Genomic DNA, 16,667 nt, shown 5'->3' with positions numbered 1-16,667 from the left:
AGAAATCTCGGCTTGCACGAAGGACCCCCCTCCCAATGCAGGAGGAAAGAAAGAACAAATAACTAAAGCAGCCAGGGACAGCCAGTGAGTTGCAGTGGGCAGCAGAAGGGGCCAGTGGGACCAGGGAAATGCTGCCTTGGGCTGGGATGTGCTGCCCCTCCACATGGCTGGGAGGAACCCCCAGGGCCACCACCCTGCAGCCCTCTGAGTGCTGCTGCTCTCCCAGGTGTGGCACTGCAGAGACACCTGACACAAAGCCCTGGTGCTTACTGGTGCTGCAGGCTTATGTTTGCCAGCAAGGTCTGGATAACCAGCACAGAGACAGATCCTCATCCTCGTTTTAAAATTAACCTTACCCCTCTTTCAGGGGCAGCTGGTACCAAAGGTGGCTAATGCATTTTTGTGTGCAGAGAATGGCTGTGGGTGGTAGTGGTGCTCTGTAGAACCAGAACATCTGGTCTCTATGGAAAAGACTGTGGAAGGGATTTTGAGCTGTGCACACACACCAACCCCCAGTGAAAAGGCCACCTCCTTGATGGTCCAGTCTTTGTTATCTGAGAGATGCTGCAAATGCAAGGAGTCACTGCTCTCCCCACAGACAGGATGCTTACGGCGGGGGAGAGAATGGAGATGGGGGAAAAACAAAAGCAGAGTGGGGAGACAGGTGTGATGAGGATGAAGCCTGTGTGCCCAAAGCATGGAGATTCATCACATCATGGGACAAGACCTTGGTGGTCTGGCTGTTCCTCCAGGCTCTGGGAGCTGCCATTGCCCAGCATGTTGTACAGGTGATAAATTTGTCCAAAGGCTGTTTTAATAAGGAAAAATATAACCCTAGTCCAAACCCACATGGTGTTTGCCCATGACTAAATAAGGAAACACAGTATTTCATAAACAAGTGTGCCACTGAAGAGGGAAGCTGCACGTACTGGTGCCACCCAACACCCTTCAGCATCCAAAGAGCATCTTGCTGGTGCTGCCAGGACATTTTCTGCCTGTTTCTGTCACGAGAGGATCATTGAACCCTTGCATCAAGATAAATAATGTGCTTTGCATCAAGATAATGTGCTTCTTACCAGCTTTTTGCTGCTATCTATCACACAGGCAATCTACAAGATGGTTTCTTCTGTAATGAAGATGCCAGAAGATGAGTCAACCCCGGAGAAGAGGACCGAGAAGATCTTCCGCCAGATGGACACCAACCGTGACGGTAGGTGCCCCGCAGGGCCGGGCTGTCCCAGCCTGCAAGGCCAGCAGGGTGCAGGCAGGCAGCTCTGCACCTGGCAGGGCTGCTCTCCCAGGGATTTTCCTGGCTTCCCCAGCTTCCTTCCATCGTGCTTGTCCAGAGGCTTGTCAGGTGTGCTGCAGCCCCCCAGGTGCTCTAAGTTAGCGTGTTTCTTTTCCAGGAAAGCTCTCTCTGGAGGAGTTCATCCGAGGCGCCAAGAGTGACCCGTCCATAGTCCGACTCCTGCAGTGCGATCCCAGCAGTGCCGGGCAGTTCTGAACCTGTACTTTGGATGAATTATGTATCTGCTTTTTTTTTTTTTTCTTGCCAAACAACATTCATGGTAGTGTTGCCTCTGTATGGCCAATTATGCCTTCATTTGTGGCATCTTATAGCTTATTTTGTTGTGGATTAATTATAAGAATGCTGAATTGCTCTTAACAATTTGTCCAGAGCATGGGCAGTACTGTTCTAAACAGATATTGTGGTGTTATCATTGTTTTTAAAATTTCATTTTGTTTTTTTGTTTGTTTGTTTGTATGTGTTTTGGAAAGTAACATGTTGAGGAGGAGTAAACCAACAACAAACCCCTTGGCAGCAAGACACACTGACAGATTTTAGATTGCTGCTTTAGTTGTTAGGTATTCACCTGCGGGACCTGAAAGTGTAGTAAGGCTGAACCAAAGGGGTTGTGATGGGTGGGGTAGGATTCACCTGGAACCTCCTCTCCTGTCCAGGAGGCACCAGTTAAGATCAAAGACAGGACTGGGAAGAAGTATGAAAGTGCAAAATGTGTGGGGGGTGTATCATCCACTCCTATGCCTCGTTGTTTCAATGCTGTGAACACTTTCCAGGTTGTGAAGAAGGGACAAAATGAAGGTTGACTTTTTTACTAGGTTTACAGTGGTTGAAGTCATATGGCTTTATCTGAAAATTCAGCAATTTGCAATCCTGATCTCCAAATCCACAACTGACAATACCTCTTGGCGTTTGGGATCAGCAAAAGCAGACACAGATATGAAAAGCTGGGTCTTGACAATGAATTTAAGGGAGATACATGTTGAATGTGAAATTTTCAGGTTAGTAATAAAGCAGTTGCTACTAGGGAGAGTGGGAACTCACAGACACCTGCAAGCAGCTCCAGCTAAGGCACATCTGCTGTTCTCAATGCTCTTGCATAGCAGGAAGTTTTGGGGGTGTTTTTGTCTCTCTCCATGTAGCTAACAGAGTTTCTGGGCCTGCTCTTAGGGGAAGGCTGTCATCAAAACTTGTTTTAAACATAAAATTGTAGCATTTATATTTCATTTATTTTAGTAAAGTTCAAAAAAATCTGTACTGAAATGAGGAGATGGTACGCTTTATGATATATTTATATATATAAAAATTAAAACAAAAAAAGATCAGCTCTTGAGAGAAATGTTGAATGTTTATCTTTCCGCCTAGGTGCAGGAGTATCTGAAATTTGCTGCTGCAAAATTTTATCCTTTGGTCAAAGTTGCTGTATGCAAAGCTAGTACACACATGTGGGATTTCTTAGGGACTTTACAAGCGCTGTTGCAAGAGAAAACCTGGAAAAGCTTTAGCAACGGGAGGCATTATGCTGACTAAATTGGCATTAATCAGTCATTAGCTGAAGTCTGCTTTGTGATCCTGCTGGAGAGCTACCCATGCAGGCAGGCACGGTGTTGGGAATTCATGAGCTCGTTAGAGTAACCTTTGTCTGACAGGCAAAGTTGGCATTTTGTCAAGTGACCTTGTAGATGCTAATCCCCAGTAGCCTTAATTTAAAATAAACCAAGTAAAAGAAGTCTGCTTTGCAGATGATGATTAGCTAAGTACTAATTAGAAGTCACGAATAAGTAGTTGAGCATAAATAATCTTCTGTGGAACACTAGCTAGCATGTACAATAACTGACAGAAGCAATCCTATACTTAATTTTCCCATACCATTTGCTTTGCCAGGTGTTAAGGGCAAAGCATTTTAAGAGAAAATAAAAGTAAACTGAAAATAACATTGTTAATCAATTGTACTAAAATTTTTATGAGTGGCTAATGACACTCAATAAATGTCTTCAAGCACACATTTTTGTCTCAAACAATCACAAAAATTCAGTTGATGATATATTTCCATTACATTCATCAAAATACTGAGCTGAGCTGAGTGTGGGAAATAAGAAAGCAAAGGGGGCCCAGCCACAGACACAAACAGATTTTAATACCCAGCACTTTCGGGTGTTATGACCAGCACTGGCAAGTTTTGCACCAATTTTTCTGGCTGATGAAAATACTGTCTATCTCCTTCTCCCAAATCTTAATTAGACACCATGTGCACAAATCCCCTTCAAAGGACAGTCTGTGCCTGCCTTCTTCCAGGTAATTTTCTGCTTTACCGGGAGACGTTCTGGCCCTCTCTTCATGTCCATCACCTCATGGATTTTGAAAGTCATGTACTTGAGGGTTGTTTTTCAGCAGAAGCCTGGCCAGACTCTGGGGATTGCAGAAGGAAGGTCAGTGGGCATGCACAGATCAGCACTCCCCTCTGCCAGATGGGAATGACCTGTGCCACCACCCCAGCCTCTCTGGGGGTGCTCCATCACCACCCCTGTGTGGGCAGGACAAGGTGACACCAGAGGATCCCTGCTGAATTTCCAACCTCCTGGCTCAGTGCAGGCACCCACGTCCAAAGCAGCCCAGACCTGTGGAAGCTGGCATTTACTGAAGGTGAACTCGGATACCTTCTATGGTTCCATCTTCTTCTTAATGCTGTGAAAGCAGCTGCATGTGACTGAAGCTTTTTAAAATGTTGCCTTTTCTTTAAGTGACTGCATACCACCTCTTTTTCATTTTACAAGACACTTCTGGCCCAGAACCTAATCTCTCCGTTTGATTTTGCTCAGTAGTTTTGGGGTGTTGGGGCCAGGCTCGCCTCCCATGTTACTCCTGTATGACACGGGTTTGAAAGCACAGCCTGTGCTGTGACCCTGCTGTGACCCCAGCAGAGATGTAATGCTTCCCACAGCTCACAACATTTGGAATAATAAGAATCAGCTTACAGCTGCAGAGGACATAGCTGCAGATAAGGCTATTGTATAAACATTTACAGAGTGAGCTAGGGTTATTCTTTTACCTAACTGCTGCTGATGATTGGTATTATTTTAAATTATTAACTATCCCTTTCTTTCTCTGCCTCTGCATGTACTTAAAGAGTGATTCGTAGCTGAAGTTGTGGTAGGAACATCTGCAGACATCAAATCAGCAGGTCAGCAGTGGTGTGCTGTGCCTCAGATTGAAATTTTCTGCTTTGCTGTCATTTGCATTTGTAATCATAATTGCCTTCATGAAGCTTTTGAAGGCAAAGTGGTGTATCCTGTATAAAATAGCACAGTAAGTCAGACTTTTGAGTGATTCATTAGCAACATCTCCACGCAGGAAGGATGGCAGACAACACATACTATTTTGTGTGACTTCCCAATTTTGTAGATGCATTCTCTAGTTTTACTTGCATGTGCACGAGGCATTCTTCACTATGTGTTGTCCAAAGGAATTGATGAGCATATGTCACATGCAGACTGAACTCATGGAAAATGCCTGTCCCATTTAGCTGACATTCCCAGTCAGCTTGTCAAACTCTGGGCCAGAAGATGTGAAGTGAGGACTATGACTTGTGAGTTTTGCAGTACTCTCCTTGTTTTAGGGTGCTTTGGGAGCGGAAAAGGGAACACAACCCTTTTAAAACCAACACACGTGTTCTTGTGAGCATTTAGAGTTTGAGAGGGACTGAAGAAATATTTGTTTCAACATTATTTGAAGCCCTGTCAGTTCATAGTTCAGTTATGTTTCTGAGGTACCCAGAGCTATGCTGTTCCTTTTGCAGTTCTTAGGAGCTTGTAGGATTTCTGTCTTCTTCCTGGGGCATTCTTTTTTGTTCTGTGTTATAAGTCATGACCTCCACATTTTCTGCTGCTTAAAACAGTAAGTCATGTAAACTTCGTAGCTGGAGGAGGTCTGTGTGCAGAAATATAGCACACCAGCACAGGAAGCAGTCACACATGCCCAAGTCCCTGTGGTTTGAGCACTGCCCCTGGGGGATGAGCCCCAGGACTTCTCTCTTCGCTGATGGCAAAAGTGCAATAATGCGGCTTAGCTTGATTTTCTTTCACTGCAGATCAGGTTAAGTCGCATTACCTTGCATTGCTATGGGCAGAACCTTGTCTCAGCTGACTCATGGAAACTTGGTGAACTGTGGTAACTTGGTGCTGAGCCCTAATCTGCAGACTAAGCTAAGATGAGAAGATGGCCTTGGCCACACATCTCAGTACATGTGAACCAGAGAACACGGTGACAACTGCAGGGCCCTGGGGACATGTGGCAGTGTGAAGGGAATCTCCTGCCCCAGAACAAATGCCCTGAGCTGAGCTGCCTCCTCCTTTTAAAACTCTCCCCTTTTTCAGCACCACTGGTGTAAGATGAAACATGATAGCAATATAGCAGGTCAGGATGGAGGAGGCATCCTTCAAGAGTTTCCTTTTGCAGTTTAACCTACAAGTGCCAAGTGAAACTATCAGACTGGTCTGATTGTTGGCTGGACAAGTCTTCCTGAACACCCAGTACACCAGCACCTCCTTTCATCTTTCCCATGGTGCTCTCTCGGTTTCCAGGCATGGCAGCCCTTGGGCTCAGCAGTTAGATGTCAGGTACCTGGTGCAAGACTGGTGGAAAAGAATATTTCACCTGCCTCCCCTCTGCAGAAGTACTTGGATGCATTCTTTGCTCTGTGTCTTACTAAGTGGGATGTCATGTAGAAGTCAGAAAGTGGGGAAAGTTGGTTTTCTTGGTGTCACAGGCAGAACCTGCACTTAGAAATGCACAGAAACTTGTCAAGTGCCAGAGAGCTGAGCCATGCTCAGAGCTGCATGCAGAGTTTTCCACTGATTGTGCAGTAGGCAGATAAGATAAACAGCAGTGATACGTCAGGCACATGGTGCGATGGGTTTCGAGATAGGGCTTGACTGGAAATGGCACCTTCTATGTGAGCAGCTCTGTCTGCTGCATATTCTGTCAGGGGTGCTGGCAAAATACACTCCAAAATTAAGGAGCAGAGCTGTTCACCATACCCTGGCAGGTATTGAACAAACAGCTCCAAGGATGAGCATAAGATTTTCCCTAAGTGCAGCTGAGGGCAGAACATTTCCTATGGGAGTTCATTCTCCGTCATAGTGGAAGAGAAGAAGGGAAAGCTCCATTGACTCTCAAAGCCCAGGTGTCATTTTGTAGGCTGGGGACGGTGGAATGAACATCTGTGTTTTAAACACATAGAAAAGACAGCAGGGATTATAAACTGGCATGGAAATCAGTGACATTAGAAACCAGAACCACTGCTGAGGGACTGCAAAAGCCATTAGGTGTCTCTGGCCTTCAGAGCAGCAGAGCCATCAGCTGGATGCACAGTCAATCTCCTTACCCCTTGCAGAAAATATGCCTGCATTCTATGGGAATCTAAACAGCATCCCTTATTCCATCCTGGCTTTTGCTGCTGTTGTTTCCAAATTATCCACACTAAGAAGTTGTTTCCAGGGTGAGCATTTTCAGAGGATAAGGTACAAAGCTTTCCAGATGTACTGTCCATATCTTAACAAGCTGGAAAGGTCAGATGTAAGAGGCTTCTCACTGGTTTCCCACAGGTTGTGTTATTTCAATGTGTAGCTGGGATTAAGCTATCACCTGTAAAATGCTGACTAATGCTGACTGAGCTTGAGTTGTAGTGAACAATGTGAAAAGACTAGAGAAATGAAAAACTATAAGGATATCCCTGCCTGTAGCCCAGGGTCTGAATTTGCACAGTGAAACCCTCTTAGCAGGAGCCAGCGCAGAAAAGCTCCTCTACTCCAGCCCAGTCAATGGTACCTCCTGGACTGCTTCAGCCCTGTGTGGTGAGGCTGGGGACTCTGGGTCCTGCCACAGACGTGGTCATCTGAGATTATCAGGCAGGCTGAGGGCTCCCTACATCTCGAGGCACACAGCAGCCACCCACCCTCTGCACAGTATTCACTTACTGTGCACCTGAGATGTTTTAGATCTTCCCCTCTTGCCCTGACCTTATACCAAAGATATTCTCACCTTCCCAGGGCATGTGCTCAGGGTGTCCAGCTCTCCAAGTCTTTGCAGCCACCTCCCAGTTGCCATTCCCAGCCTCTGTGTGAACAAATAACAAACACCAGCCCTTGACATGTAGAGGACCCAAGCTTAATGCACTTAAATGGAACAGCTTCTGATTTGGTTTCCCATCTTTGGCCCACCTGTGAGTACCACACTATTTATTTCTTATCATTAAGTAATGGCAGTATTAAAGCTCTTAAGGGTGCACTGAACCCCTGAAACAGCTTGGTTTTCATTATAGTGTACGTGTTTGTTGGGCAGACTGAACATGCCGAGGGCTCGCTCTCCACTGCCCTGTTTGCTCCGCAGAGAGCTGGTTTCTTCCAGCAGCAGCTCCTCCCCAAGCATCCCCGTGCAGTGTGCAGCTGCCCCAGGCCTGCAGGAGCACCCAGGTGCTGAGGACCAAGAGAGAATTTTGGCATAGTTATATTGGGCAGAAACTCTTCCTGCTATCTGTCAAAAACGAGTGTTGGGGATGTGACCTCTGGTTTTCTCCTCCCTGGGGACAGGGGTTCCAGCAGTGCTCAGGGCTGGCCTCATGCTTCCCCACCAAATGGGACAGCAGGATGATGGGGATTAGTAAACCCCCCTGAGAAAATCCTCTTAAATTCTAAACTTCATTTGTGCTGCTCATTGGCTGCACTCAGAGGAAGATTAAAGGGGTACAGGGTGGTAGTTTGGGGGAGAACTTGCAGTTCCTTGCCACCACCACCTTTTCATTTCCTGTCATTATTCCCATTTCCAAGGCAACCAAATAGTTTTTATTAGTATCTGGAAGAAAAAGAAAAATCACATCCAGGGTTTCAATCCAATAAGAATCTAAGGAAGATTACTAAGGACATCATGCTCAATGTTAGTCATACAAATGTTCCACAAAGTAATGTTTCATTGGTATTTTGTGTTTAATTTTCTTATTCATGTTTCAGGCATGTTTGTGATTTATATCATTATTTTGGATCCTCTTAGATTTAGCCCTGCTGCCCTTCAGCTCTTATGCAGAAGTCCCAAAGACCCCGGGAGCAGAACTGACTGAGCAATTATTAGCAAGGTGGGCACGTGGTGCCTGGTAAAAATGAAGAGTTTAATTACCTTAGGGGTCTTTTTTGTCTGCACACTTGCTTCAAGGAGACAAATTGAGCTGCATTGCAATATGTTTATCTCTTCCACTTGTTCACTTCAATTCCAAGCAGTCTTGTAGTTAATATTTGTATATTCAGCATTATTTTGCTCTTGAACCTGAAGTGACCTATATTGTCTTCCTCTGACAGGAGTACTTAATACCTTCTGATTTTTAAATATTGCTGAGTGATGTGATATTTGCAAAAGTAGTTACACATTTGTGTGCTGGCTTTGGCTGTGATATAGTTAATTTTCCTCACAGTAGCTAGAATGAGGGTCAGTTTTGGATTTGTGCTGGAAACAGTGTTGATAACAGAGGGATGTTTTCATTATTGCTGAGCAGTGCTCACATGGTGTCAAGGACTTTCCTGCTTCCCACCACATCAGCAAGGGATCTTGGGGTGCACAGGGGAGATGGGATGGGACACAGCCAGGACAGCTGACCCCAACTGACCCCAGGGATACCCCAGACCATGGCGTCATACTCAGCATGTAAAGAGGTAGGGGAAAGAATGAGGAAGAGGGTGACAAGTTCAGAGTGATGTCATTTGTCTTCCCAAGTCAGCACTACTTGTGATGGAGCCCTGTTTTTCTGGGGGTGGCTGAACACCTGCCTGCCCCTGAGACTTGGTGAATGAATGCCTTGCTTTGCTTGTGCATGGGGCTTTTGTGCTCCCTGTTAAACTGTCTTTATCTCAACCCATGGGTTTCTCACTTTTGCCCTTCCAATTCTCTTCTACATCCCACTAGAAGGGAGCGAATGAGTGGCTTTGTGGGACTTAGTTGCTGGTTGGGATTAAATCACAACAATTTGTTTAAATTTGGGCAGATATTTTTGATGCTGCAGAAACTAATAAATTGAAATAAAACATGACCAAGAGCTGAATGGATCAAAGTGCCCAGTTCCTATTTAAGTCCACAACCATTCCACAGGGAGAGCTTTCTCTGTTCCCTCAGGCAGGTGCCTCACTGCAGCATAGAACAGACACAACAAATCGAACTTGCAATGATCTACTATGAGCAGACTCACTGCAGCAGCATGGAGTTCAGTGTATCCTGTGTCTTGGCAAAATTAGATACCTCTCTAGATCTAGATGAATGCTTTGTAAGCAAACCTACATATCCTAAGGAAGACTTTTGCTATTCAGAAAGGAGAGAGACAACTATGAATTAAATTAATTTGGTCCACATATTTTTCTTACAGCTGTCTAGAATTGCAAGTGTCCTGTGTGTTGTTGCCTACAGCTGTTGTGATGTGTTAATTTCCCCCCCTGGTTCTGCTGTAAGCTCATCTGGTGGTATCCTGAGTCTCCAGCTGGTTCTCTGCCAGGCAAAGCCCATGAGAAGGACAAGTAGAGGTGAGTGGCTTCCAGGCACACCAGGGGCAGCTTTTGGGGACGTGGACCTGTGCTGCTCCATGCTTTGGGAGTCTGTACCTACAGAGCAACATGTCAAACCCACCTGATACAATGAAAGTAGATGATCAGGCCACCGAAGGAGACGGAGAATTTGGCGGAGGGTTGTGTATGTTTTGTGCCCCCCAGCACGTGCACGGTTCCCCAGCTATTAACTTCCAGTTAGAACCTTTCCTGAGCTCTTAGTGTTAAAGTTTTCTTCTGCTGATAATGTATTTGTATTATGCAACGTACTCAGAAAACAGAAAATTATCTCTCTATGACTGTCCTCTCCTCTCGAGAAGCTCTCCTCTGTACATATGATATGCAGAATGTATGGGAGTCTTACCAGCGTTGGTTTGCATTTTTAAGACTGTACTAATTAATGTGTGATACTATTGTGTTTTTGTAGTGGCATCTTTGATGTAAGATGTAAAAACTATTTAAATTTTTTTTGTTATTGTTCAGCTTTTAGAGATAGCACCAAGGACTGCATGTTCACTAGAATCAGCCCTTCCCAGGGGCTGCCATAGCTGCACGCAGGCACCGGTGTTTCACCCGGCATGTAGCACCTGCGTTCCTCTCTTAATAGGGGTCAGTTTGGAGTGGAGATGAATTCTTCCTGAAAAGTCTAGTTTTGTCTTTCCCTCTCTCAGATTCAAGCTGTGTGATTCCCTCCCACGCTGTGTGCCAGCCCTGGCCCCAGGAGGAGACCTGGGAGGAATGTCCCCTGACCCGGGGCACCCCGCTGGCATCGGGCTCCCTCACCCCGTGGCTCACCCAATGCATGCTCCTTGGAACTTGGTTTTCCTTGGAACTGCTGGCTGTGCCAGCACAGCAACAGTGGGCTCACATTGCAAGACAATTTGTGCAAGTGACTTTAAAATTAATTAACTAAAATTGAGAGGAATGAAGGAAAAGAAGAGCCTGAGCAGCAATTTTAGGGTCAGACACTTATTGGGGTGCTCAATATAGCAAAAACTTGGGGCCAGTCCCTAAAAGATAGGACCATTTGAACGGCTTAGGTCTACATTTCTTGTCAGGTTTGGAGAATGAAGTGGGGCTCAGATCCAGCCTTTCAGGCAGGGTTGACTAACTGGATAGACTGAGTCTGAGATGCTTCTCCAGATATTGTGTTGTGGGCCAAAAGACAAGACATGCTGCAGCTTAGGAGTTATTTTTCTTTCAGGTTATTTTTTTTTTTCCTTTTTAATGGAGAAAGCAGTTCAAACTGCACCTGGCAAAATGACTGACTTCAAAAGCATGTTTTTCCTTGTTATATAGACACTCACAAAACAGCATTGTGTGGCTAAAAAGGCACATTTGTGACAGTTTCTTTCTGAGTGCCAAAATATATAAGCAGTATTGTTTGAAGGGAAATAAAAATTTTTTTACTGTATTGTTATTACTGTTGAACAAATATATTGTTTTTAAATGTTAGATTTTGAAGACTTTTGTATTGTAAATTGTTTTGTGACACGGTGCTTTTTCATACTGGAATTACTGATTGCACCTAAATATTAATTATTGCTTTCTTATATAAATATGTGACCTTGAACAATCTTGATGAAATCCAATGTGTGGTGGATACCAACAGTTAAAAAAAAATTCACCTACTGAAATCCCCTAAATGTTCTTTCCTACTAATAAACATTCTGCTGCAGCTAGTGATGGTGTGCCATGTGCTTTACTCCCTTCATGATGGAGCCTTAAAGCTTCACGAAGCTCCTTGGTCTGGGGAGAAAACCCCAGAGAAGCCTTTGCCTGCTGCCTTCACTGCCTTCCTGTCCTGCTCACTGCTGTGGGCACAGAGTCAGAGCTGTGAGAGCCAATCTGGAGGGCTCAGCCAGGGCTGAAGCTGGGCACAGGCACTGGGCTGGCACACTGCAGCTGGCTGGGTGCTCCACTGCTAACACAGATTTTGTTCCAGCAGCTAAAGCCAGCAGCTGGGCAAGGAGTAGGACATCATGGAGTGGGTTATAAAAGCAAACGAAGGACAGCACAAAGCTGAGAGTCCTGGTACTCTGAAGCTGGAAAGAGCAGCTTAGCTGACTGACAGCAACTTTCCCTGCGATAGATAAATCCCTCCCCAGGTTTAGGGGAGTTTTTACCCCCTGATGAGTATCAGAGCATCAAGGGAGCAGGATGTGCCAAGGGAGCATGGGCATGTAGCTGTGGTTAGTTGTTCTGAGATGTGGCTGATGAGGCACAGCAGAGCTTGTCACAGCAGGGACTCCTGCCAGCCTCAGACAGGCTCTGGAGGGGGCTGGCTGATGCTTCTGTGCATGCTCCTTAAGCTCCCCAAATTTTCACCTAGGTTAAATTTGGAGCTGGGATTAGCTGAGTGCAAAAAGTAGTTTAAAGCCTACTGGAAAGTAACAGAAACCAGTGCCTATTTCCTTTTCAGATTAAACAAAAATGCCTATTTGTGGAACTGCACATTAATCTGAGCTTGAGACAGGCTGGAGCCTGAATGAAGCATCAGTTGCAGTATTCAGGTATCTCCTGTGCTCAGTGCAAACAAGCTCTATTACACAAGCTTCCAGTGTGCCAGACTCCCTGCGATGTACATTCCCCTCACCCTCCCCTTAGGGTGGGTGTAAGGAGGTGTTTATTTGTACAGGGGGGCTAAAATCCTCCACTTACCGCCCTTGCTGTCCCTCCTCTCGCTGTGCAAAAGCTTCTGCCCTGGGCACTGGAGCAGTTGCACTCCCACAATCCCGGAGTGGACCTCCCATCACCTCAGGGAGGAGGGAACTGTCATCCTGCAGCTCATGGCTTCATCTGGGAAGTGGCGTGCTCCAGAATCCTTCAGTGTTTTCTGCAGCACAAATTGAGCCAAGAGACTGAGAAGGTGCCGCAAACAACAGCTTTGCTGTTCCAGTGAGTCCCCTAAAGTTTCACTCAGGAGCTAGAGGTGGAGTGTTTTGCTTCCTGCTCCTAAAAAGGGGTCAGTTCTTCTCAGTGACCTTTAATCAAGGTGATCCAAGGCACCTTGCTGGAGCCTGGCTCAGCCATGCCAGACACAGCCCAAGCCCCGGGCACGCAGTGGGTGCAGGGGTTCCCATCAGCCCACACACTTCTCCTCACCCCTCCACGGCCCTGCAGATGGAGCTCTGCCAACCACGCAGCTTTAAAGAGAGAGCCATTCTAAGAGCCACTCAGTAAAACCACTTCCTATAAAACATAATTAAACATCTATCACAGGCAGTGCCCAGGAAATGTGATTACCTTAAAGGGCTCCCTGGGAGCTGATCCTGGCTCACACTGAACTGCTCGTCCAGAGCGCTGAACTCCACCCCACTGTAAGAGAGGGCTGTCCTGCTACTGCTTGGGGAATCAACCTTTGCTGAGGAAAATGCTTTCCCCAGCAATTTCCCACCTACTAAGATGTTCTCACCTCCTGAATCTTGTTTGAAAAGCCAAACTGAACTGTTGGAGAATAAAATGTTTGATGAAAATGTTTTACTGCAAGATATGTGGCCAGGTATGCTTCAGTGTTTTTGGAGTAGATGTGGGTAAAGATCTCAACTCAGGTGCCCAGGAGTCACAAAGATGTTAGTGCCAGTGCTTCCAGCCAGGTTCCCAGGACACTCCAACATGTCACAGAATCACAGAATAGTTGGGGTTGGAAGGGATTTCTGTAGTTCATCTGGTCCAATCCTCCTGCTTAAGTAGGGCAAATGAGAGTTGGTTGTCCAGGACCATGTCAAGGCAGCTTTTAAATATCTACAGGGTTGAGACTCCACAACCTCTCTGGGCACCCTACTCCAGTGCTTAGTCACACAGTAAAAAGCACTCCCTGATTTCAGAGGGAACCTCCTGTATTTTAGTGTGTGTCCACTTGCCTCTGGTCCTGTCACTGGGCACCATTTAGAAGAGCCTGACTCCGTCCTCTCTGCACCTCCTTCAGGTACTGGTACACACTGATACCTTCTCTCCTGGAGAGATGTAGTAATGCACACCACAGCAACAGAAATATTGTCTCATACATAGGAATATTTATTTTTTTCCTTCTTAAAAATGTACAAAAAATAAAATAACTGTATTTACAGCTTATCAAACCCCTCTCCCAGTTGCAACACTATTAAGTTACATGAGCTATATTCTTAATATAAAAGCACACTATTTATACATTAAGTTTCCTTGTTTGCCAGAAAGACGGCTTGTCACAATCTTTGGCACAAACATTCTTGTTTGTATCTTGTCTCAATTAATAGGAAATGGAAGAGCATATAAACATTTAATAAGCTTTACATTTTATAAGTCATAAGATACTCCTTTCCAGTTCCACTTCAATCAATATACAGCATCTCTGACAGCTAGAGAGTTTAGATTTTACTAATTGTTTTAATTAATTTACATTTAAACAATTCATAGAACGAAAGAGAAAAATATATAAGAGAGACATTTGATCTCTGAATTCCATTGACCAAAAACTTTGTGAGAGAGGACACACATGAAAAAACCCATTCTTTTCTTTGTAGTTTACACTCAGTGTTAGAAATCCTCCAAAATGTCTTGATGAGGTGATCATAGTACATCCACAAAACTTCACTAAAGGGATGCACTTTATTTTGGGAATATCACCACCTGACTGTGAGAAAGAACTAGAATTTGAGAATTTGAATGGGATTTCATAATAAAATATCAAATGGACGGACAAAGTGCCAAATCTGCAGCAGGAACCAAAATTGGAAGACTGTTCTCCTTTTGTACATCTCTAGAGTTTTTCAAAACATAACATCTACAGACACTGCATTTTTTTCATAGGGAAAATGCACTGAGCAGCAAGCCACTCTTCAGGCTGTACTAATTAAGATTCAAGATTGCTGTCTTGAAGAAGAGAAGGAAATGAGAATTTTGTTCCTTTAAATAAACAACCACAGCAGTTCCACAAAGAGACAAAAGGAGGCAAGACAGATATTCCTGTCGCCTGCTGAAGAGTAGACAAATCTTACTTCCATTTAACTCATAATTTTTGGAAGATCCAGCATTAATCAATATTTTTTTATCAAACAAAAGCAACATGCATATTTTAAACAATATACATGTAAGCACTGTGTACTCCTCAGGATATCTGAGTCAAGCAGGGCACAAGGCAGCCACTGCTTCAGAAGTTTGCATTACTCACACCACTCTTGCCCCTTTCCCACCACTCTGATGGGCTGATTTGGACCAAAAAGGTGAAGCCTGAGAACTTGGAGCTTGCCACAACCAGCATCCAAGGTTCAGTGCTCCTCCAGCAGCTGATGCTACAACTACAACTGAAGGGGTGCAGCATGGATACTCGGTGCTTGTGAGGCACCTGCATCTGGAGCAGAGAAACAAAGCCCTCAGACCCTGGCAGATAAAGTAAAGGGTGATCATCCTTACCCAGCTCTAGTTGTTGTTTTAAAATAATCTTGCCACCAATCTAGGCACCTTCCTGATAACTTCACTGAGACTGTAAGAGGAACTAAAAGCAGGAGTATTAGCTTTCTACTATCAGGAATTTGTACACTTTAAGATGTATTTAAAATAGCTTTCAGTTAATCTTGGAAAAAACTTTCCTTTTCTGGACAGTAGCTGACTGAAAGCTCCTAAAATGACAAAGGAAAACCCCTTAAGTCCCAGTATTCCTGAAGCACTGCTCTTCTCACTGATCCTACACTGCTCCTCATCACTGGATGCTGCAGTACCCAACAGATCTCAGCTCATCTCAACCCAAATGTAAGACAAAACCATCCCATTAACCTGAGTGCTGGTGCTGCCAGGACTGCCTGTCCTTCTCTGTGATCCCTAAATTCTCACTGGCCTTTCTTAATGCAGCACATTCCAACCCAGGCTAGCCCCAAGTATTCCCTTGGACAGCAGGTTTGCTGGGGGCAGAACTAGGGCTCAACTCCTGCATACATTTACTCCTTTGCTTCACCTGCAGCTTCTGCCCAGACATCTTGACCAGCTGAGAGATCCCAGATGATATTCTGAGGATTCCAAACACCAACAGAGAAATACAAGAACTGACAGTATTGCTTACCAGTCCTGTGTGCTGGTCCCTAATGCTTCCTGTATCAACTGTCCTCTTTTTTTCTTTAAGAAAAAATTATCTGGGATAAGTCAGCATAGACTTTTTATCTCAGTCTGAGCCAAGTAGAAACAAACAGAACCATCATAAATCTCTTGTATTCCCAGATTGTTTGCTCTTGAGCAGCACAGCAAGAGCATCTTTGCTGGAGTGCATTTTTATATAAAGTTAAGGAAATGACAACAGAACTCTGCATCAAGAAGGGCAAAGAGTGCATGACAAAAGGGCAGGAGAAAGACAGAATACACACTTTGCTTTACAGGCATATGTGAATTCTGGGTATATTAGCACTGGTGCTACCAGCCTGAACCTTTTATAGTTTCTGCTCCCACAGAAACCTTGACAAGTACTTAACATTTCTATTAAAGAAAGAGATTTTAATGGGATGCTACTGCTAATCAAGTTAAGAAAGTGTTCGTGAACTTACAGGACAATTCATGTAGATATGGCCAAATTAGACTGGTCAGTTATCCCAGCTACTTTGCTTGAATGTAAATAGCTCCACACTTGAGCCCTGTTAAACATGGCAGTGTTTCTTTCTGCCATTAACCACTAAATAATAAAGGTTGTGTGACTAAACGAGAAAAGGTTTTAGAAAGAAAAGAATAAACTCTAAAGGCTGCATGTAGGAAAGGACCCCACTTCTGTCTGTAATACAGGATCCATGTACAGTGGTAGAGAATAAAATGCAACTGAGACTCATGGA

The 16,667-nt window shown here is 44.7% G+C and overlaps 1 protein-coding gene across 1 annotated transcript in view; it reads left to right on the top strand.

Moving 5' to 3' along the window:
• Positions 1-11,561, top strand: part of NCALD (neurocalcin delta) — a 58,272-nt gene extending 46,711 nt beyond the window's left edge. Inside the window, exons 3-4 of the mRNA XM_005423460.3 lie at positions 1,105-1,210; positions 1,407-11,561. Coding sequence (XP_005423517.1) covers positions 1,105-1,210; positions 1,407-1,504 — 204 coding nt within the window. The 3' untranslated portion in view covers positions 1,505-11,561. The remainder of the gene's footprint in view (positions 1-1,104; positions 1,211-1,406) is intronic.
• Positions 11,562-16,667: the final 5,106 nt, after the last annotated feature.

This window comes from Geospiza fortis, unplaced genomic scaffold (genome assembly GCF_000277835.1).
Source record: "Geospiza fortis unplaced genomic scaffold, GeoFor_1.0 scaffold200, whole genome shotgun sequence".
Taxonomy (NCBI): Eukaryota; Metazoa; Chordata; class Aves; order Passeriformes; family Thraupidae; genus Geospiza; species Geospiza fortis.
The sequence above is the reverse complement of the archived record's forward strand: the minus strand, read 5'-3'. Positions and strand labels throughout refer to the sequence as shown.